Source organism: Panthera onca, chromosome D1, assembly GCF_046562875.1.
Source record: "Panthera onca isolate mPanOnc1 chromosome D1, mPanOnc1 haplotype 2, whole genome shotgun sequence".
NCBI classification, from domain to species: domain Eukaryota; kingdom Metazoa; phylum Chordata; class Mammalia; order Carnivora; family Felidae; genus Panthera; species Panthera onca.
Window position 1 is genome coordinate 40558104 of NC_138348.1, and position 21166 is coordinate 40579269.

The 21166-nt window shown below is 50.5% G+C and overlaps 1 protein-coding gene across 3 annotated transcripts in view; it reads left to right on the forward strand.

Annotated features, from left to right (window-relative positions):
* The window catches only part of PTPN5 (protein tyrosine phosphatase non-receptor type 5), a 55941-nt gene that overhangs the window by 4338 nt on the left and 30437 nt on the right, over window positions 1–21166 (forward strand). For 2 of the 3 annotated variants that reach the window (XM_060606187.3, XM_060606188.3), the window contains exons 2-3: window positions 12982–13072; window positions 18937–19013. In XM_060606187.3, the coding sequence (XP_060462170.2) occupies window positions 12982–13072; window positions 18937–19013 (168 nt within the window). The remainder of the gene's footprint in view (window positions 1–12981; window positions 13073–18936; window positions 19014–21166) is intronic. The other variant, XM_060606189.3, reaches the window with a different exon arrangement.

A 21166-nucleotide genomic window follows, 5' to 3' on the forward strand; every position in this document is an offset into this window, starting at 1 on the left:
CAGAGAGAGGGAGACAGAGAACCCGAAGTAGGCTCTGTGCTGTCAGCGCAAAGCCCGATGTTGGGCTCGAACCCACGAACCGTGAGATCATGACCTGAGCTGCATTTGCCACCCAGGCATCCGGTCTTTAGTTTCTGGGTAGGGGAGAGATGTGATCAAGCCTGGCCATGAGGAAACTCATCCTGGCTGCCCTGTGGAGAACAGACTGGAGGGGAGGACTTGCTGGGAGGCAGCCCAAGTAGGAAATAATGACCGTGGTCTAGGTGAGAGATGGGGGGGGGGGGGGGCGTTGTAAGAATGAAGAGAGAAAGGAGTTGATGCAGGAGGCCAGAGGGTCACCAAAATTGGCAGTTATGGGTGCTGGAGGGACGGAGGAATGAGAAGTGGTGGCAAGGTTTTGAGCCTGAGTGGGTAGGAATGTCATTCACAGAGCGAGCCCAGCAGGAGGAGGAATGGGGAAGCCTGAGTGGGGGCCATGGATCTGACGGGGAGCCATAATGACTCCTGCAAAGCTGGCTCACTGAGCACCCCAGACTGTCAAGAGCCAGTTTGTTCATTCATTCATTCATTCAGTCTCCAGATACATATAAACATCTGTTATGTGCCAGGTTGTTCTGGGCTCTGGGGATACATTGCTGGAAAAGATGAACTTCCTGCCCAAGCTCTACCAAGGGAGACAGAAAATAAAACATAAGTAAAGATATGACATTTCAGGGGGTGAGCAGTGCTCTGGAGAAAAATAAAACAGGGTGGGGAGGAGGAAGAGTGAAGGAAGACTTTTGCCTTTAGATAGAATTGCCTTGGAGAAGGTGATAGTTGACCAAAGACCTAAAGGATGTGGGGAGACCAGGGGGAATAGCATTCTAAGAAGAGAAGACTGCAAGTGCAAAGGCCCTGGGGTAAGAATACCTTGGTGTTTTGAGGGGCTATAAGAGATAGGTGGAGAGGAAGTTTGGTAAGGGAAGAGGTAGGAGAGAGGGGCAGGGCCAGATCCTGTAGATGTTTACAGGCCTGAGGAATAAGAAATCACAGTGTTAATGAGTCCCAAGAGAACCAGAGTCCTGTTATTGTTGTATTCTTGATGACTAGCAGGCCGAGCCTGACACGCAGCAGTGGCTTACTAAATAGTTGTTGAATGAATGAATATTAGAAATGACCATTTGTGTATGAAGCTTCATACCTCGGAACCATACGAACCCCTAAATAAAGATATTATGGGATAGTAAGCTGCAGTATGATCAAAATGATAACACTCAGATGATTTGAATGTGCTGTCATTCAAGTATGAGAAGCCCTCAGTTTGCAGATTTGTTCAAGAGCAAGCATCTTGGTGAGAATTTCTAACTTTGGGCTAATGTAGGGGATAAACTGTTCATGGCCAAATCTCCTTGTCACTGTGATGGCAAAAATAAAGACCCTAAATTTGTCCTTCCTTTGCATGGTGAGGTGGTTGTTGAACTCATTAGAGAGGCTTCCACATGTCTGTCTTAAGAGTGGAAGTGTTCGTTCCCCTCTCCTGGAACTCTCTGGAAGCCACTCAGGGGGATTTGTGGATTTCATGTGGGTGTCAGTTCCAAAGATTGTATGTTTCATCATCTGCCTAAGGGTGTTGCCTGGCCTTAAAAAATGAATTGTATTGTAAAAATAACATGACCATACTATAAAGCAAATGTAAGGTTAGCCATGGGTTTAGATGTCCCATTCTGTTTCTTCTAAAGATCAGTATTTTTTTTTTCTTCCTGCAGTTTGTTTTACATATTTTTTTAATTTAAATTCTGGCTAGTTAACATAGTTTGAGTTTCAGGTGTACCATATAGTGATGCAGCACGTCCATACAATGCCAGGTGCTCCTCGTGACAAGTGCAATCCTTAACCCCCCTCACCTGTTTCACCCACACCCCACGCCCCGCCCCTCCATTAACCGTCAGTTTGTTCTCTATCGTTAAGAGTCTGTTTCTTGGTTTGCCTCTCTCTAAAGGTCTGTATTTTTTAATAGATGAAATCAGCCCACATCTAATTGTAGTACATTGCAGTTTTCACTTAACATTGTATCATAACTTCTGTGTTCCATCAGGATCTTCTTTTTAGCCTCAGTGGCTTTACTGTATTTTGCTTAACCATTTCCTCATCGGTCGATATAGAAGTGAACATCCTCAACCACAACTTTTCTGTCTCTGATTCTCAAGGCATCCGTTTTAAGCATCCTCAAGAGGGTAGATGATGGGACCAAGGGGGGTCTAAAGAGGGGCCCAAGGATAGGGGAAGGGGTGACTGTGGGAAAATGTGAGTTGATTTCATGGACACCAATGATGTGGCCCTGAGTCCTGGGGCAGAAAGAGAACAGGGGACACCAGAGCAAGAGCCAAGGAAAGGATGGATAGGGAGGTCATGAGTCAGGAGGCCAAAGTCAGTAGAGCATTGAGGGCATGGCAGAGTGGTACCCAGCACCCTCCGGTTCGAGACGGAGTCCCTCCAGCATTTTGTTGATTCAGTTCGGGGTGCTTTTTTAAAATTATGAAGTCCATAAAGTTGGCTCTTTTAACCATTTGTGAGCATACGGTTCCGTGGGGTTACGTACATTCACAGTGTTGCACAGCCATCACCACCATCCATCTATAGAACTCTTTTCATCTTGCAAAACTGAAACTCTGTTCATGAAATAATAATTCCTCATTCCTTCCCAGCCTCTGGTAACCTGTACTCTACTTTCTTTCTCTGTGGATTCACCTGTTCTCGGTCCCTCATACAAGTGGAATCACGCAGTATTTTGCCCTTTTGTGTCTGGCTTATTTCACTTGGCGTGATGTTGTCAAGATTCCTCCATGTTGTGGCATGTGTCAGAATTTCCTTCTTTGTTAGGACTGAGTAATATTCCATTGTACGTATATACCACATTTTGCGTATCCATTCATCATCCGTTGATGGGCACTGAGGTGGCCTCCAGCTTTCGGTTACCATGGACAGTGCTCCTATGACTGTTGATGAACACGCACCTGAGCCCCTGCTTTCAGTTTTTTGGCTATGGACCTAGAAGTGGAGGTTTAACTTTTTGAGAAGCCATGGGGGCTTTTATTAAAAAGGATTCTTGTGGGCCCACCATAAAAAAGGTCACTGACTGAAGTCTTAGGAGTTTGGAGTCTGGGAAGAAGCCATGAACGTTTAAAAAGTAGATTTTTGGGGGCACCTGGGTGGCTCAGTTGTTGGGTGTCTGACTCTTGATTTTGGCTCAGGTCAGGATCTCATGGTTTGTGGGATAGAGCCCTGCATCCGGCTCTGTGCTGATAGCGTGGAGCCTGCTTGGGATTCTCTCTCTCTTTCTCTCTGCCCCTCCCTTGCTCCCAATCTCTTTCTCTCTCTCTCTCTCAAAAATAAATAAATAAACACTTGGGGCGCCTGGGTGACTCAGTCAGTTAGGCATCCGATTTTGGCTCAGGTCATGATCTCACAGTTCGTGAGTTTGAGCCCAGCGTCGGGCTCTGTGCTGACAGCTGGGAGCCTGGAGCTTGCTTTGGATTCTGTGTCTCCGTCTCTCTCCCCCCATCCCCCACTTGCACTCTGTCTCTCTAAAAATAAGTAAACGTTAAAAAAAGTTTCTTAATAAAATAAATTAAAAAGTAGATTTTTATGGATTCTGCGTGGCCTTAGAGATAGCAGAGAGGAAAGAAGGCAAGAATGGAGTACAAATGAATCCAGCCTCCATTTCTGAAGAATTACTGTGATGTGGAGACATCATGGGTGGAAAAGAAAGCTCTCAGGAGAGGTCTTAGTGGATGCAGTTCATTCATGCATGCAAGTATTTACTGTGCCAGGGAATCCACACGGCCACAAGGACCCTGCCCACAAGGAGCTTACAGCTCTTAGGTGTGCCAGAGAAGTAACCCGGTGATCGTGCTCCATACTGCTGTGTGCTATGATGATAATGATAAACACTGACTTTTTCTGAGTGCTCATTATATTATCTCACCTAATCCTCATAACGGTTCAGTACAGAAGGTCTTTATTTCCCTCGGCTTACAGACTCCGAAGGCTTAAGGAACTTGCCAGGAACACACAGCACGTCAGTGGCAGAGCCAGAATTCAGACCAAGGCAGTCGCTGTCCTCTCGTGTAGGGCCAGTGGCTGTGGGATCACAGGAGAGATACCTGCCCGGCATGGAGATCAGAGAAGGCTTCCTGAGGGAAGGGGTGAGGCAAGCATTTGAGTGTAAGTCAGCTGTGTCCTTCTTTTGCCCATGATGTCAGGAAATGGTTTTTTGTGGCAGCAGTGTCCCGTCCCACTGCCGGTGACCTGATCTCCCAGGGCGCCCCTCCTCCCTGAGACTCCATTTCAGGGGAAGATGATCATTCATCATCCGTGGTGCTTATCATGAGGCCTGGAGGCCAGACGGGGGGCATTTCCTTTTCCCTCTGACATCAACTGTCTCTGACCACTCAGGCTAGCCTCCTTTCAGCCTCTTCTGGGGGGCCTCAGAGGGACGTGCAGGGCCCCTCCTGGGCCTGAGCAGCTTCAGGACAGCAGGCTGAAGTTGACCAAACACAAAGCCCCAGAGTGGCAGTGCCGGTCATAGGTCATTCTCCGCCATTTCACTGCCCTGAGATGCCTGGATCTCATGGGCTCCCATCATGGCCAAAGCCCCATCTTCCCCAAACCCAGAAATGGGCAGTTCTCTCTGCTCTGTAAACCCCTGGTGCTGCCTGTGGCCTGCACCAATACTTCCCAGTAGGGCCCCTCTTGGCCTTTGAGTGGGAGAGCTCTTCATTGTGAAAGCATCCCTGGCCCCGTCCTCTAAATGTTGCCAGCGGCACCCTCAGTCGTTGTGACAACCAAGAGTGCTCACACGCATTTGTGAGATATATTTTATGGGGGGACCTTGGGTGGCTTGGTCGGTTAAGCGACCAACTCTTGGTTTCCTCTCAGGTCATGATTTCACGGTTCTTGGGTTCAAGCCCCACATCGGGCTCTGCGCTGACGGTGCAGAGCCTGCCTGGGATTCCCTTTCTTTCCCTCTCTCTCTCTCCCTCCTGTGTACTGTCTCTCTCAGAATAAATGAATAAACTTAAAAAAAAAAAAAGAGGGGCGCCTGGGTGGCTCAGTCGGTTAAGTGTCCGACTTCGGCTCAGGTCATGATCTCACGATCAGGGAGTTCGAGCCCTGCGTCGGGCTCTGGGCTGACGGCTCAGAGCCTGGAGCCTGCTTCCGATTCTGTGTCTCCCTCTCTCTCTGCCCCTCCCCCGTTCATGTTCTGTCTCTCTGTCTGTCTCAAAAACAAACGTTAAAAAAAAAAATTTTTTTTTAAAAAGATATATTTTATGAACAGGGAGACATACAGACCCTAAATGTTGCCTTCAGTGAGTCTTGGCAAGTGAATGAAGTTATGGAACCATCACCAGGATTAAGATGTGGCACATTTCCAGCAGCCCTGAAAGTTCCCTCTTTCTCCCTTCCAGTCAGTACCTGCCCTCGGAGGTTAACTGTTGCTCCTGGTTTTGTCATTCTGGATGTTTTACCTGTTCTTTTTTTTTTTTTTTTTTTAATTTTTAATGTTTGTTTATTTTTGAGAGAGAGAGAGAGCTGGGGAGGGGCAGAGAGGGAGACAGAGGATCTGAAGCGGGCTCTGCACTGACAGCTGCGAGCCCGATGCGGGGCTTGAACTCACGAACCGTGAAATCATGTCCTGAGCTGAAATTGGACACTCAGCCTATTGAGCCAACCAGAACGGTTGTGTCTGTTCTCGATCTTCATATGAATCGTATCATAGATGTGGTCTTTGGTGGAATACAGCAGTTTGGGGGATCCACCCATGGCGTTGCACCCCCAGCATCACTGACACGGATTTCTAAATGCCAGCTCCAGTGGCGATACCTGCCTTCATCCTACTGAGAATAAGCGACCTCCGGGTTTAAGTCCGTACGCCCTAGCCTGCTGCACACAGCCGTCTGCCGTGGCGTGTGAGTCCCCTCTGCTGCCCACTCTCCAGCTGCACCAAGGTGCCCTCTTTCTCCTGCCGCCCTGCTCTTTTCATCTCTCCTGGTCTTTGCCCCAGCAGTGTTCTCTGCCTGGAATGCCTTCCCTGCTGTTTGCCAAACTCCCACTTGTCTTGAAGATGCTCGTCGTCTTTCTGTGCAGCTTCCCAGACCCTCCCATTGTGCCCTCCTAGGCACTCCTGTAAGACAGCCTCAGTTGACATTTAGCACATTAAAAAGAATTTTTTTTTAATGTTTGTTTTTGAGAGAGAGAGAGAGAGAGAGAGACAGAGTGTGAGCAGGCAAGGGATAGAGAGCAAGGGAGACACAGAATCCAAAGCAGGCTCCAGGCTCCGAGCTGTCAGCACAGGGCCCGACGTGGGGCCTGAACTCACAAACTGTGAGATCATGACCTGAGCCGTAGTTGGACGCTTAAGTGACTGAGCCACCCAGGTGCTCCTGACATTAGCTCCTGACTTTTGATTCGATGCTCTAGGCTGGCAGCTGGCTGAGGGCAGGGACTGAGTCTTAGACCCAACAGAACCTGAGAGTAAAGAAATGGGTATAAAATCATAGCAGGCCTTGTCTCAAGATTGTGTTGGAGGCAAACTGGATTCACAACAACTGTGCAAAACAAATCTCAGCCACCCTCTGAAGCTGATAAAAGAGACACGGTGAGACATCTCTGATTATAGATTATAAATGTAGAGTGAAACTCACCGCCAGTGAGGCAGAAACCTCCAGCCCTTCCGCAGAGGATCTAGCATCATGGGAAATGGCATCAGTGGGTTCAAAGCAGTGTAGCTCAGGGAGCCAGGGAAGAGACCAGAGTCAATCAGGGAAGGCTGCCTGGAGGAGATCAAGTTCCAGCAGTTTTCAAAGAGTTACATGATCAGGGGATAATTCACCGAGAGCCTTAAAACATGATCCAAAGCCGCCTAGATCCATCCTCTTGTGACCCTGGTCCTGAGTCTCACATGGCTGCCCTTCCCTTTCCTTTCACTTTTCACTCACTTTCTTCTTTTTCTCCCACTTAGTCCCCCCTCTCTGTCTTCCTTTCAAATCTGAGTGTACAAGGAAATGCTGGATGCACATTGCCCTGCCTCCCATCCCTCTTCCTCTGCTCTGGGCTCCGTGTCGTGGGCCAGATAGGAGGAAGCCTGTCCTTTGCCCCTTCTTAGCCTGGGCAACTCACGGAAGCCCAAGTTAAGGGCAGGAGAGCCAGGGAGCAGCCCAGGGTGGGGTGCAGGCTGTTGCCAGATTCTGAGTCACAAATCAAATCCTGGGAGAAGAATTTAGCCAGAGGAGAGGTCAGCGGGCCCTGGACTCACTGGAGAGGCTTCCTGAAGGAGGCATGGTGCTGAAGCAGGCCTTGGAAGGGCCCGAGGCCACAGCTCAGACAGGAGGAGCAGGGAGGCCTATGCAGGAAGGAGGAACAGGAGAGACAAAGGCTGAGAATCAAGAGTGAGCGTGGGAGGTGGGGCAGTTTTCCTGGTGAAGGAGGATTTGGGGAATCCTGTGAAGTCAGCCTTCCAGCCCCAAGGGTTTCCGGGGCTGACGAGGGGGACCTGGAAACAGCCCGGGGCTCTCCAGAGGGAAAAGGAGTCTGTTCTGCTGGGGAGGCCCTGCGTTGTTCTCATTAGCTCCAGAAACACCTGACAGAGCCCGAAGAGAAAGGAAACCGACCTTTGTAGCTGATGGCACTGCCTGGTACAAAGAGCTGGAGCGTCTCCTGTGCGGAGTTGACTTAGAGGGAGCCAGGAAATGAAGCTTTGAGCCAGGTCAGCTGTGATAACGAGGAGGCTGTCTGCCTCGGGTGGCCTGGTACTTTCTGTACTTCAGTCACTTGCACTTTACCACCACCCTGCAGCAGGCAGCTCTGTTGTTCCTGCGGCCCAGAGGAAGAAACTGAGGTTCAGAGAGGTTCAGACATTGGCCAGGGATCCCATGGGGAGAGGGTGGCAAAGCGCACAGCGTTTTCAGCCGGGTGTCTCTGCCTCTCAATCCATCCTTCTTCCGAGTGCCATGATTGCTCTAAGGTGTGTGACCTCAGAATGGCCAGCTGTCATGTTTCAAGGGATTCTACCCATAACTGAGGACATTTGTGGACAACCTGTCCTGGGCCCCAGGTCTCCAGCTGTGCAGTAGCACGAGGCACTGAGAGGACTAACTATCCTTGGCCCAGGACCAGGCTCTGTCCCGTCTTCTCTGTTGGCCATCTGAGCAGGACTAGAGTGACACTTACCTGCGCCTGTGCCGGTCCCTAACCCTTCCAGGTGCCGATTAGCTCCTATACGAAGTGAGGTAACGATACCTCTTTCACCAGGTGGCTGCGAGGGTCCAATGAAAGAAAGCATTGGAAAGCGCTTGGCGCATAGTAGGTGTGCGGCTGAGGTTTATTACATCTGAATTCAGGAGGTCAGACCCGCTTCCATTTAAACCTTGACTCCTGGTTCCATCTGGTCTCTTTCTTTCCCATTCCATTATACCCTCTGTAGTCTCTCCCGGCAAAGGAGCCTCAGACCTACCTGTTTCCAGATGCCGCCTCTGCCTCCCCTCTCTCAGGCCCTGCATCTGACTCTGTTTTCCTGAATCTTTCACCAAATCCTAAAGTACCAGGGTCTTCCCAGCCTGTGCTGTCACTGCTGGGGCCAGGCCTGAGCACAGTAGGGTTAAATCAGAGGCAGAGGTGGGGGGACTCTGGCCCTCACTGTGGGGTGTGGCAGGAACTGGAGTCCTCACTAGCTGCAGCGGGTGGGTGGGCGACGGGGGAAGCGAGGGACAACTCTCCCTCACTCTGAACTCCGGCTCTCCCCTCTGGAAGTGCATACAGGCCCTCCGAGAAGTGGTTTTGTAAGTGATGAAGAACAAAGCAGATAACACATGGGACCATCGTGGACGATCCAGAGCAAGGCAGAGGCACAGCTAGTCCGGGCCAGGGGTGGGCATCAGGGACACCTAGGGCTGAAACCAGAGGTAGGTTAGATACCAGCAGCACGAAACCGTTTGTGATCAGGGTAGATGTGGTGACCCGACACAGGCTAAGTGAGAATGCTGGTTCCAGGTGGGTTGGGGAGAGAGTCACAAGAGTGGACAAGGCCTCAGTCCTAGAAGGCAAGCGACCAAGGCAGAGACTGCCTGCCAGGGCATCAGGCGAAAGGCCAGGTGCTGGGACCAGGCCAGGGTCAGAACCAGACAAGCAGCAGTGAGTGTGGTTAACAGCTCCCAACAACCGTTATATCTGCTAACTCTTCCAGAGGATACAGTGTGCCAGGCATTCCTCCAGGAGCTTTAGCGATGCTATTTCAAAGGTGAGAAAACTGAGGCACAGAGAGTTGGAGTAAAACTCCTGACCTCCTCCAAGACTGGCAGCGTGACCCCTCACATTCATAGCTTGAAATCAGCCACCGTGGGATCATTTACACCAGGGAAATTGGCGAATGCCACTCATCAGGGCTCTGAAAATTCATTTATTTATTTACTTTCCTGAGAACCAATTTATCAGCATAACACAAGACTTATTCTAGAGTCTCCGTGGACCTCAGCTATGTGGGGAAAGAGGGCTGTATTAACCGAGAAACAGGCAACACCTGACGTACAAGATGGTGGCAGCTAACGGTTTTGGGAGTTTACTGGGCCCCGTTCTAAGCATTTTCCGTGTATCTTGTATCAAAACTTCTGGGAGGATCAAAATTCACTTAATCTCCTTAAGAATCCTTTGAAGTACACTGGTTATTCCCATTTTACAGGTGAGAAGACTGAGGGCATAGGAAATTCAAGGATCTTGCCCAAGACTGGGCAGCTACTGAGGGATCTGGAGTTCATACTTGGGCAGTCCAATCCCAACGCCTGTATTTGTGTGTGTGTGTTTTGTAAGTTTATGTGTTTATTTTGAGAGAGACGGAGCACTAGCAGGGGAGGGACAGGAAGGGAGAGAGAGAACCCCAAGCAGGCTCCACGCTGTTGATGCGGGGCTCCAACTCATGAACTGTGAGATCATGACCTGAACTGAAACCAAGAGTCAGGCGGTTAACTGACTGAGCCATCCAGGAGCCCCTGTACTTTGTGTTTTTTAGTGAGCCATTTATTCATGCTCGGGGTCTAACCTGCTTTTAATTTAGTTTTTCAAGAAACAGATCTTGAATATCTGCCTGGTGTCAGATAGAGTACAGGCACGGGAGACAGGGAGGTCCGTGTCCGAGGCCCTACACTTAGTGGTTTAAATAAACCCTGGGCCTCGGGTTGAGGCAAAGTGAGTTTGAAGCCTGGTTCTGCCACTTACCAACTGTGTGACCTTGAGCAATGACTCAGTCTCTCCAAGTCCCAGTCTCTCCGTGTGTAGGAGGAGGACGAGAACTGTGTCTAGTTGGTTGGGTTATACTGAGGAATCTGCACTCGTTGTAAAGCACAGGTTTGTGCACAGATACCCCGAGTGGGTTGGGGATGCGGGCACCAACAGATCAATTCTGAACAGAGACGTGAGAACCGAAGACGGAGTGCCCAGTTCTTCCTAAGGGACTCAGGGACAGTTCTGCTGAAGAGATGACGTTTGAACAGGATCTTAGAAGGGGCTTACAGAGCTTTCCAAGCAGGGAAGGGAAAAGGGAGCTTTTCTAGTGAAGGGAAAAGTATATTCCAAGGTGTTACAGGTAGGCGTGAGCATATAACTGAATGGAGATGCCAGAACACCATCACAAGAGGTACGATCATGCCTTCGCGCTGCTGATTGCCAGTTTTCCCCTTTAGTTTACAGCTAAACTCTGTAGCTGGGGCTTGGGAGGTGTCGAGAGAGGGCACAGAATGAGTGTTTTTCAGAGTGCTGGAAAACATGGTTAAACCAGATGACCTTTGAACTCTGAAATCTTCAACTGATTTTGGTGGGGGGGGGGGGGTGACTCACCACACAAATAGGGCCACCCACAGCAGATACTAATCACCAGAACTGGACGTGGCCTCTGTCAGTAACTGGCTAGGGTGGGAATCCCCCCACACACCTGGAGATTGGGCGGCCTTTGCCAGGCTCCATGGACCAAGGCCTTGTTTCCCTGCTGCTGGGAGCGCCCTCTGCTGGTCCCTTGTCACTCCCCTCCATCCGCCTCATTAAATCCACCTTGACAGCCCTGAAATTGAACTCGACCTTAACGCCCTTCAAAGCCATTAAATTTGATTCTCTTGATTTTCAGTTGGCACTCCTGAGACTCAGAGGAAAAGACTGGCCCAAAGTCACAAGGTGGTCTTGGGCAAGAGCCCAGGGCTGCTGGGTCCTTGGCCAGTGAGTGCATTTGTCGCTTCCGTAATGGAACACGGCTGCCACCATCACCTACACTCTTCACCCAAACCAGTCTCTCTGGGCTGCTTCTTCACACGGGGAAACCTGAGGCCACAGGCCAGGGCAGGACTTCCGGTCACTCCCATCATGGGGAAGGCACACAAAGCTAATGGCCCCTCAGAGTGAGCTCCTTCAGGGCCCTGGGCAGGAAGACAGGCACGCTAGCATCCACCCCTCTGGGTCCTTCACTAATTTGCCCACTGTGTGAGCCTGGAAGTCACTTGGCCCCCAAGCCTTAGTTTCTTCATCTGTAAAATGGGTTGCAGCCACATAGACCTATAGTGAGGATTTTTTTTTTTTAAAGAAAGTCTGCTGATGCGTTCGTGTCCGCTCTCTTCCTATTTTCAGAGCATTGTTTTCAACAAAGGCTGAAAGCCAGAAGAGAAGAGAGCTTAGGAATATGGGTGGCGAGGGGCAGATCTGTCATTACTAGCTGTGTGGCCTGGGGCTGGTCACTTCACTTCTCTGAATCTCCATTTTTTTCATCTAGAAAACATGGGTAATGAAAGTATGTTCCTCCTAGGGCTGTTTGAAGAATTAAGGTCTGTCTCACCTCCCTAGAAAGAAGAGGAGGGAGATGGAAAACAAGAAGGAAGTGTTTCACAAATGAGCATCTCAGTCAGTGTCCCCATCCCATGTCACACTCCATTTTCACTCTCCCCTCGTCAGACAGATTTTCTCTCCATCTCTTGTATGTGCCCTGATTTCTCTTAACTCCAGGCCTGTTCCCATGCCCTCCTTCTGCCTAGAACAGCCCATGTGCCCCTCTCACATTCCGTAGCCATTGACCCCAGCTCCTCCTTCACATCCTAAATCCCTTCCCGGGAACCTCTCCTGATATCCCCGCCTCATTAAGGGCCTCACTGGTGCCCCCACAGCACCCTGCACTTCTCCATCGGACTGGCCACCTATGTCACCATTGCCTTTGCTGACCTGCAGTCCCCCATTGTGCCTTGAGCTACGGTTCACGCCATGGCCTGCACAGAGAAGCTGTTTAATAAACACTTGTTGAGCAAGCGAATGTTCTAGTCCCTGAATCTGTCTCACAGGAAAGATGGAAAACTTCGTGTTGCCCGAGCCCCTCCACAGGCTGGACCTCTCCAGCATCCACCTTCCCTTCGCTTCTGCCACACCTACACCCCAGTCTCCCACCAACAGAGCAGGATGGAGAAGTCATCATTTATCTGGGCACATCCCAAGCAGAGAACACTCAGACCCTGTGTTTGGGATCCAGAACACTCCAAGTTTGCAGTCTGCTCAGACGTAGGGACAGATGGCTGGACAGTGGACAGCTGGGCAGGGAGGGTAGGCAGCTTGGCAGGATGGAAATAGCAGTGAACTAAGCATTGGGAGCCCAGGGCTCAGAGCCTATCTGTTCCCCAAGTTCTCTGCACACATCAGTCTGAGTTCTTTGGTAACCAGCAACAGAAACTGACTCAGACATTTAGGCAGAAAGGTCTAACACAGAATAACAGGTAACAGACCTCTGGTCTTGGGCCCTCCTGTGGCAACGGATAAGCAGGGCACCAGGAGAAGAGAGTGGTGACTCCCGAGAGGACATTTGGACTTTCTAACTCTCTGAAAACAGCTGTCCATGCTGTGTGATGTGCCGTCAGGCACTTACCCTCTCTCGCCTCAGTCCCCCATCTGGGTGTTCTAAAGCTGGCTTCTCTCCGTTCACATCTCCAGTGTGCTTTTCTGCGGAGGAACTTCCTGCCCTGGCCCCCGATGGCGCCTTTCCCCATCCAGACACCTTGGGAATGAATTATGAGGAAGCCAGGTGAGTAATGTGTGTGGGCTTCCCTGCAGCTCAACCCGTTGAGGAGGACAAGCCCTCTCCATGTGCATGCGCTGGGACGTGTGACTCATTTGCATGAAGCAGTCAGCCCGATCATTTGTCTTCCATGAAAGCAGCATGTCCTTGGCCCATGCGTGCTGAACACGCTGATGAACATCTCGATGGCATTATGGGCCACTTTATGATCCTGGTCTGGCTGTCTTCTTCAGGCCGGGAAGATCCTAGCTAGAGTCTGTCTTCCCAGAGCCCCCAAAGCCACTAACCCTAAGACACTGCCTTCCACTTGACCTCTAATGTGTCCAGCAATAGGCTCAGGCCCTGAACACCTGGGATGCAGAGGTGGCTGAGGGGGTGGGGATGCTCTTAAGTGACTGGAAAGCTGGTGGGGGGAGCAGGTGCATAAACAGCTAACTATAGCAACAGAACAAAGTAAGAGGCAGAGAGAAGTAGTGAGCCAGGAGTGTGGGGGGGGGGGGACCCCGAGATGGGAGAGCTTGATTCTCCCCAGGAGATCAGGGACTGCTCCATGAAAGAGGTCATGTTGAGGATGAGTAAGACCTGGCAGGAGGGGAGAAGGAAACTTCAGGCTGAGGGAAGAGTGGGAACAAAGGCCTAGAAGTCGGAGTGTACGGGGAATAGCGAGGTCTGGCGGTATCAGAGCTCTGGGAGGGTCATAGGAACTCCATGTTAACAGTGATGGGTGTCCCGGGGGCCCCGGAGTCCCAGGAGCATGAAGCCCAGGGTAGAGGCACATCTGCCTGCGTTGGGTCCGGAGGTTGCTGGGGGCCCAGGAATCAGGCTTTACCACCCTAGCGCCGCCTGGCCCCTCACCCACCCAGGAAGAGGATGCAGCTCTGCCTCCCTCCCCAAACCTGTCAGCTATTTCTCTACACTAGTCCTGGGCAATGCTGGCATTTATTCCATGATACCTCCCATCGGCACCCACCCATCCCCCATCCCACCCCCACCCCCCCAGGCAGAGGTGAGGTGCGCCTGGCCCATCCCAGACAGGCCTCTGTTAGAATGCTGACTCACCCATCCCGCAGCAGGTACCTGTCCCGTGTCTCCCCCACCAGCCATGAGTTCCAGGAAGATGAGGTGGGCTGGTCCAGGTCCCATCTCCAGCATCCAGCAGTGGTAGAATAGCTGTGGGGCACACGTTACCTTCACACACACGCGCACACACACACGTAAACAGAGGGCGGTGTTGCCACACAGGCTGCGAGGGGTCTGACCACCTGACGTTATAGATGAGGCTTCAGGGGCCCAGGGTGAGAGAAGATTCCCCAAAGTCATAAGTGTGTTGGAGGCAGAGTTTAAAGGAGATGTTGGGTTCACAGCAGACTGTTTGTAATAGCCAGAAGGTGGAAACAACCCTGATGTCGATTGCTTGATGGACAGATAAATAAAAGGTAGTGTATCCACACAGTCGCATGTTATTCAGCCATAAAAAGGAATGAAGTATTGATATGTGCTGCAACCTGGATGACCCTAGAAAACATCATGCTGAGTAAGAGAAGCCAGACACAAAAGACCACGTATTATATGATTCCGTTTATATAAAATACCCAGAACAGGCTAATCTATAGGGACAGGAAGCAGATTAATGGGTGCCAGAGGCTGGGGTGGGGAGGATGGGCAGGGGGGCTCCCTAATGGGTACGAGGTTTCCTTTTGGGGTGATGAGATTGCTCTGGAACTAGATAGCTGTGGTGGTTGTGCAACATTGTGAATATATTAAGTGCCACTGAATTGTACACTTCCAAATCGGCTAAAAGAGTGAATTTTATCTTATGTGTGTTTTACCATAATTTTAAAAAGGAGTGGATTGGGACTGGATCAGATACTACCGGCCAGGTCTGATGTCCCTTCCTCAAACACATGCTACTGGTCCCCTGTCCTATTATAGACCTCCCCTGCCCAGGCGAGGGGTGGGGAGCCCATGGCACCTCTCGGGTCAAGGGAAGCCCCATGGTCAAGTGGAAGGCTGCCTCACCAGGAAGGCAGGATTCCTGGTGGTGAGGCCTGCTCCTTACGTGCCTCTGCCTGGGGCCTAGCCCCCATCACCTACCCATCCCGCTGACCATCCTGCTCCCAGCTAGTGCCCGATGTTTCTTACGTCTCAGACCTCTGTGTCTTGCTCTTGCCGTCTGTGCCATGAAAGAAGTTCTTTCCCTCGTGACCCCTCATCCATGTAGAAACATCCTTTAAAAAGAAAAAAAAAGTCTTATTTATTTGAGGGAGAGAGAACATGAGGAGGGGAGGGACAGAGAGAGGGAGGCAGAGAATCTGAAACAGGCTCTGTGCTGACAGCAGAGAGCCCGATGCAGGGCTGGAACTCGTGAACAGTGAGCTCGTGACCTGAGCCGAAGTCAGACACTCAATCGACTGAGCCACCCAGGTGCCTCTAGAAGCATCCTTTAAGAACCTGCTCCTATCTTCCCCTTGCAGAAGACTGCCCCACACATAGCCTGCCCCCTCACCGCAGGCTGAGCTCCCCAAGGTATCTAGTGAATAGGTCATCCTCGATTAAAGCAGGTGTGGGTGCAGTCGGTCGTATTTGTGTGTGTGTCTTCCAGAGATGACTGGGAGCTCTGTTGGGAGGGGCCTGGCTTGTTTGTCACTGTATTCCTAGGACAGCTCTGGTGCCTTGCTCACAGGCCACGCTTGTTGAATGAGGCAGTGGCTTTGGGAAGGTTCTGTCCCCACCCAGATACTCTCCATCAATGAAGGAAGAACAGGCTGGGTAATCTCCAAGTCCTTTTCTCTCTGGGGCTGTCTGGCTGTAAGAGCAGCGGTGCGGGGCCAGCCCAGCAAGTTGCTGCCTGTTGTCGCAGGAGGCCAGTTTTCTGCTCCTTTTGCCCAGCTCCTAGAAATGGAAAAGGAGAGAGAAGGAGCCTGCAGTAATCTTACTGCAAGCAGCTATTTCTGCTCTTGGCAGGGGGGGAGAGAGGGCAGTGTCCAGAGACTGGGCTTCTCCATCCTCCCTGAATGGACCATCTCTTCTCTTCAGAAATCTCATTAAAACCCTTCCCCGAACAGCCTAGCCACGCAGGCTCTGGCCGGGGTCGCCTGGAGTCCTTCAACGACAAGGCCAAGCAGCGGGCTTTTGCTCCATTTTCCTCTACAGATGAGAGGTGCTACTCTTTCTGCTTTTCTGATTATGAAATTAGTCATTTTCTAGGAAGCTTATTTATAGAGTCCGCTGCATACATGCAGCCCTGAGCTATTCTGAACACGGCTTGGGGCCTGGGAGGCTTAAGGTGTGAAAACAGCTGTGAGTCACACATGGGTCCCCTTCCAGAGGTTTCTGGATACCTTGGTTACCTTTCTGCACCCAGCCGGGAGCCAACCCTCATGCTCCTGGTGCTCTTTAAAGAGAGAAAAGCCTCAGGATCCCAATCCCCCTGGCCACCAGCTTGATATATTACCCGGACCGAGTCAGACCCGGATTCTGTGCTCCATTTTCCTTCTCTTCTGAATGAGGGGCTTTCTGGATGTGTGATTCTGTGCCTGCTCTGGACGACAGCTGTGGAGGGGGGTTCCAGGTGGCTTCACAAAGACCTGCCCACAAGGCAGCTCAGATAATGGCCGTGTTTGAGGTTCCTGATGCTTTTTCCAAGAAGGTCAGGGCAACATTCACTTATTCAACAAGTGATTATTTACTTATTTATTGAATGCCTATGATGAGCCAGGCACTGTGCAAGACTTTGAAGACACAGTGGTGATTAAAACAGAAATGGTGGCCCCTGTCCTCATATAGCTTACAGTCTAACTAATGTTAATCTCATAATGGCATAAATTAAAATGAAATTTCAAACAGTGTCAAGTTCTAGGAGTGAAAAGTACCAGGAAGTAGAGCCGGGGCAGCTCTCTAGGCAGAGAGAAAAGCATGTGCAGAGGCCCTGTGGAGAAAAGAGCCTGTCCAGTGCAGCTTAAGTGCAGAGGACAAAGGGAAAAAGGGGGTATAAAATAAGGCTGGAGGGATAAATAGGGGTCAAATCATGCAAGACCTAGTAAAGCATGTTAAAGGATTTCTGTATTTTTTCTAAGTACAATAGGATGCCATTAATGTATTTTTTAAAAAGAAGCTTAGATGATAAAAGGTTGAGTTTTAAAACAGTTGATTCTAGCTCAGGCCTGCCCCATCCAGTTGTGCAGATTGTAAACTGCACAAACTATGAAGCCATATGTATTGGAACCATGTGGAGAATGTTTTAGGGGCCAGCTTGAATGAATGCCAGAGACCAGTTAAAAGACTGCCAAAGTAATCTAGGCAAGAGAGGCTGGCTTGGACCAAGATGTAGGTGGTGGAGAGGAAGAAAAGTGAGAGATTCAGGAGACATGTAAAGGGCCTTGAAGATAGCCGCCTTCTCTCTGCAGGAGGGCCAGGCTCCGAGATTTGAGAATCTCAGAGTCCCTGCCGGTCAGAATGAGAAGATAAAACAATGCAATGCCAGTTGAGAGCAGAAGAAGTCAGAATGAAAGGGGTCACCCTTAACCCTGTCTGTCTATCCTTAATTGTTTCAGATCTGCAGCTGGGCCTGAAACTGGCCTCAGGACCAGTCCGAGAGTCAGGATTGCAGAAACAGTGGGCAGAGAGGCAGCTGACCTCTTGGACTTCATGGAAGTATTATACCGGCAGTGCTGTATTAAAGTTTCTTTTGGCTGCCAATTTCAGAAATCAGTTCACACTGGCTTAAGCTAAAATGTTGGAATTTATTGGAAGGATCCTGGGGCATCAAGACTCAGGATGGGCAGAAATGGAGCGGCCCCAAGGCCCGCAGCATTAGCGGTTTTTAGGACTTTCTCTCCAGGGCACTGTAGCTGCCATGATTTAGAGCCAGCACCTGCAGACTCCAGGCCCCCCACCCCCCGGAATGCATTTGAAAAACACAGGGGAGAGGATCTGATCGACCCAACCTAGTTGGTGTGTCTAGCCTTGATAAATCAGCTGCTGCCAGGGATCAGAACATGAAGGGCAGACAGCCGCTGGAGCCCATAGTTGATTTCAGGCCATCCCCAGAGTAGGGGAACCCCTGCGAGCTGCACAGTTGCCCTCGGGGTATGTCTGCTCTGCAGACACTTGATGAGGTCTAGCTGATCTCCAGCAACCTTTTCCCAGGTCACGGGTTAAAGGAGAAAAGCTAGGCCCCATGATAGTCTTGGAAAGTGCCCCGGGTAGGCTAGAAAGAGGGCTCTCTGATGTCAGAAAGAAATAGAACATTTAGAATATGCAAAAAAAAAATACGTATAGCTACGTTTTCTAACGATTTCTGAAGAGTTCTGCGGGCCACTGAGGCAGAAGGTCTTTGCAGGCCTCGAGGAGCTGGACGTAGACCGTGTGTTACCCACACCCCCCTTCTTGCTCACGCATGGTTCAAACCCACAGGAGCTAGGAGGCACAGCAGCACAACAGTGAGAGCCTAGCCTAGAGTCGTAGACTGTAATCTCATGCCCCACTCCGCCCTAGTGAGCTGTTGTGACCTTAGGCAAGTTACTGAACTTCTCTGAGCCTGTTGGTTGATCCCTCATCCATGCTGGAGATTTAGTGTGATAAATTTTATAAGTGCCTGGCACATAGCAAGCCCTCCCTCCATGGCAGAGGTGATGGTGGTGGTGACAGTTGTAGGGAATGCTACTGCTGATTATTCCACAGGGAAAATGCCTGCAGAATTCTGCTCCTGCCTCTGCAGCTTGTCCCTTCTGTAGGTCGGTCCTTCTGTTCGGGTCCCCCGCTGGGGTAGAGTTATTCAGAGGGACGCAGGGCAAGCAAGAAGCCTTTTTTGTCTTTGTTCAGGGTTTTGCCTTGATCCCTGCTCATCTCCCCTTCTCCATCTGCTGCAGGAGTGAGAGAGAGAAGCACCCTGCTGATGACTCCGAGGGAGGGGCCCTGGACATGTGCTGCAGCGAGAAGCTGCCGGGTGAGTCTTCCTGGCACCCAGGTGCCCCCAGAGTTCCGAATGCAGGGAGAGAGCCCCGGATGACACGGGCTGGAGAAGAGCCCGCTTAGCTGTGAACTTGCTCGAGAGGAGTGACTCAGCTGTTCACAAGGTCTCCGTTTAAATGAGGATTTGTTTTTCTAATCCCTGATGTCTTTCTGACCTGTTGTCATATGAAGCTGCTCTGGGCTCCCGTGGAGGGAAGAGCAGGCACCGAGGGTGTGCCGGGAGGGGTGGAGGGAAGGGTGAAGAGCTGGGGGGGCCAGGGCTGCTGGGGACGTGACCGCCGGCCGGCGGTGTGCGGGGCAGACTTCCGGAGGTAAGGTTAGGAAACACAGACAGGCTGGGTCTGGCGTGAGCTGACGGTGGGGCAGGTAATGTGGAGAAACCACCCAGCGGCCCTGTTGACAGAGCTGCCTGCGAGTGTCAGCTTTGTGCCGCCTGAGTCTGGTTGATCGTGCTTGTGGGGAACCTGGGCGGCTGAACCACAGGCCCTTGCAGTCACCGCGGAGACAGGACCGAGGCACTCTTGCCTGTGGGGTGGCAGCATGAGGACCAAGTACCCAGGCCATGGAAGGAATAAAGGAAAGGAGAATAGGAGGAGTTTTCAACATATTGTTTTTTCTTTTTACGGAAGTCTTTTTTTTTTCTTACTTACAACAAATATCCGTTGTAGGAATAATAGAAAATCTGACAAGTGAAAAAAGTTATCATCATCCCATAACACAGTACGTTTTCATCTTTTTTCCAAACCAAACCTGTAGCTTGTCAGAAACCTCATGATCGGTGAGGAACCTTAGAGTAGAGTCTTCAGTGATACTCTTTAGGATGGACATTGAGAACAAGGAGGTATGACTCTGAAGCGATGATTCTTTACAATAGGTAGTTATTTTACTCACACCTTGAGCCAGTGGCCCAGCTACTAGGGAAGCTTTCTCAGGCCTCCAGGTAAGGATTGAGCCCTTTGGTGCAGTTCATGCCGTGCCCAGGAGGGGGTGCCATTGCTCAAAACACTTTGTAAGGCCTGTTGAGATGGTCTACGATGGGTGTCATCTTATAGGTGCCCTTGTGGGGACCCGAAACAGCTAGCTTGAAGAACAGAATTCTCCAGAGGGATATGAGAGCTGTCTGTGATTATATGAAAGGTTGTCTTTGTGGAGGGGGCAGCAGATTCGTACTGCGTGTCTTAAGCTTCTGGCATAAACCAGATACGGAGAAATTAAAGAGAGGCCTGCTGGCCCACGGGATGCAGAACTTTCTTCCTGACTCTGAAAGTGGTCCGGTCGTAGAGCTGGATAATTCAAGAGGAGGAAAATGAGTGTTCCATCACTGGAGGCATTCAAGTATTGTCTGGATAGACAGTGGAGAGGAAATTTCCACAATGGGTGGGAGGTCGAGATGACATCAAAAGTCCCTTTCAACTATTAAGCGTTCTGTGATTCAGATATGAGTCATAGAATTCAGAGATGATTGTACGACCGGGGATGGCCCGCTGGCTAGAAAAAATCCACGGAAAATAGGACATGATGTATAGGAGTCCAGAAAGGAGCACAGTGTGAAGGGAAGGGCAGCGGCTTTGGCATTTGAGTCTGGCTTTAGGCTGTTTATGGACAAGTCCCTTACCCTTTGCTGGGCCTCTAGTCCTCATTTGCAAATGGAAACAACAGCAATACAAGTGTTTATCATCACAGCGGTATATTTATCCTTACAGGGATTAAATAAACATAATCACACAAACATTCATTCCACAAATGCTTTTTGAGCACCTACTATGTGTCAGGTATTATCCTAGGTGCTAGGAATACAGTGGTGAATAAAACAGACTTGTCCTTGCCTGGCTGTGAGCCGCTTCTGGAAAATGGGGTGGAACCACAGGAGAGAGACTACAGTAATAAGAATAATAGGGTAAATTCCAATCTTCCCCAAAAGCCAGCAGCCGACTCAGAATGGAAGAGGAGTATTGGTCATCTCCTTTGGAGCCGGCACATTGCCTTCCTTATGACAGGCACTGTTCTAAATACTCTCACATACACATCGCACGTGATCCTGTCCACTGCCCTAAGTTGTTCATATCATTTCCTGTCCCAACTTAGAGATGAGAGGACCAAGGCCCAGGGAGGTGAGAGTCTGTCCAA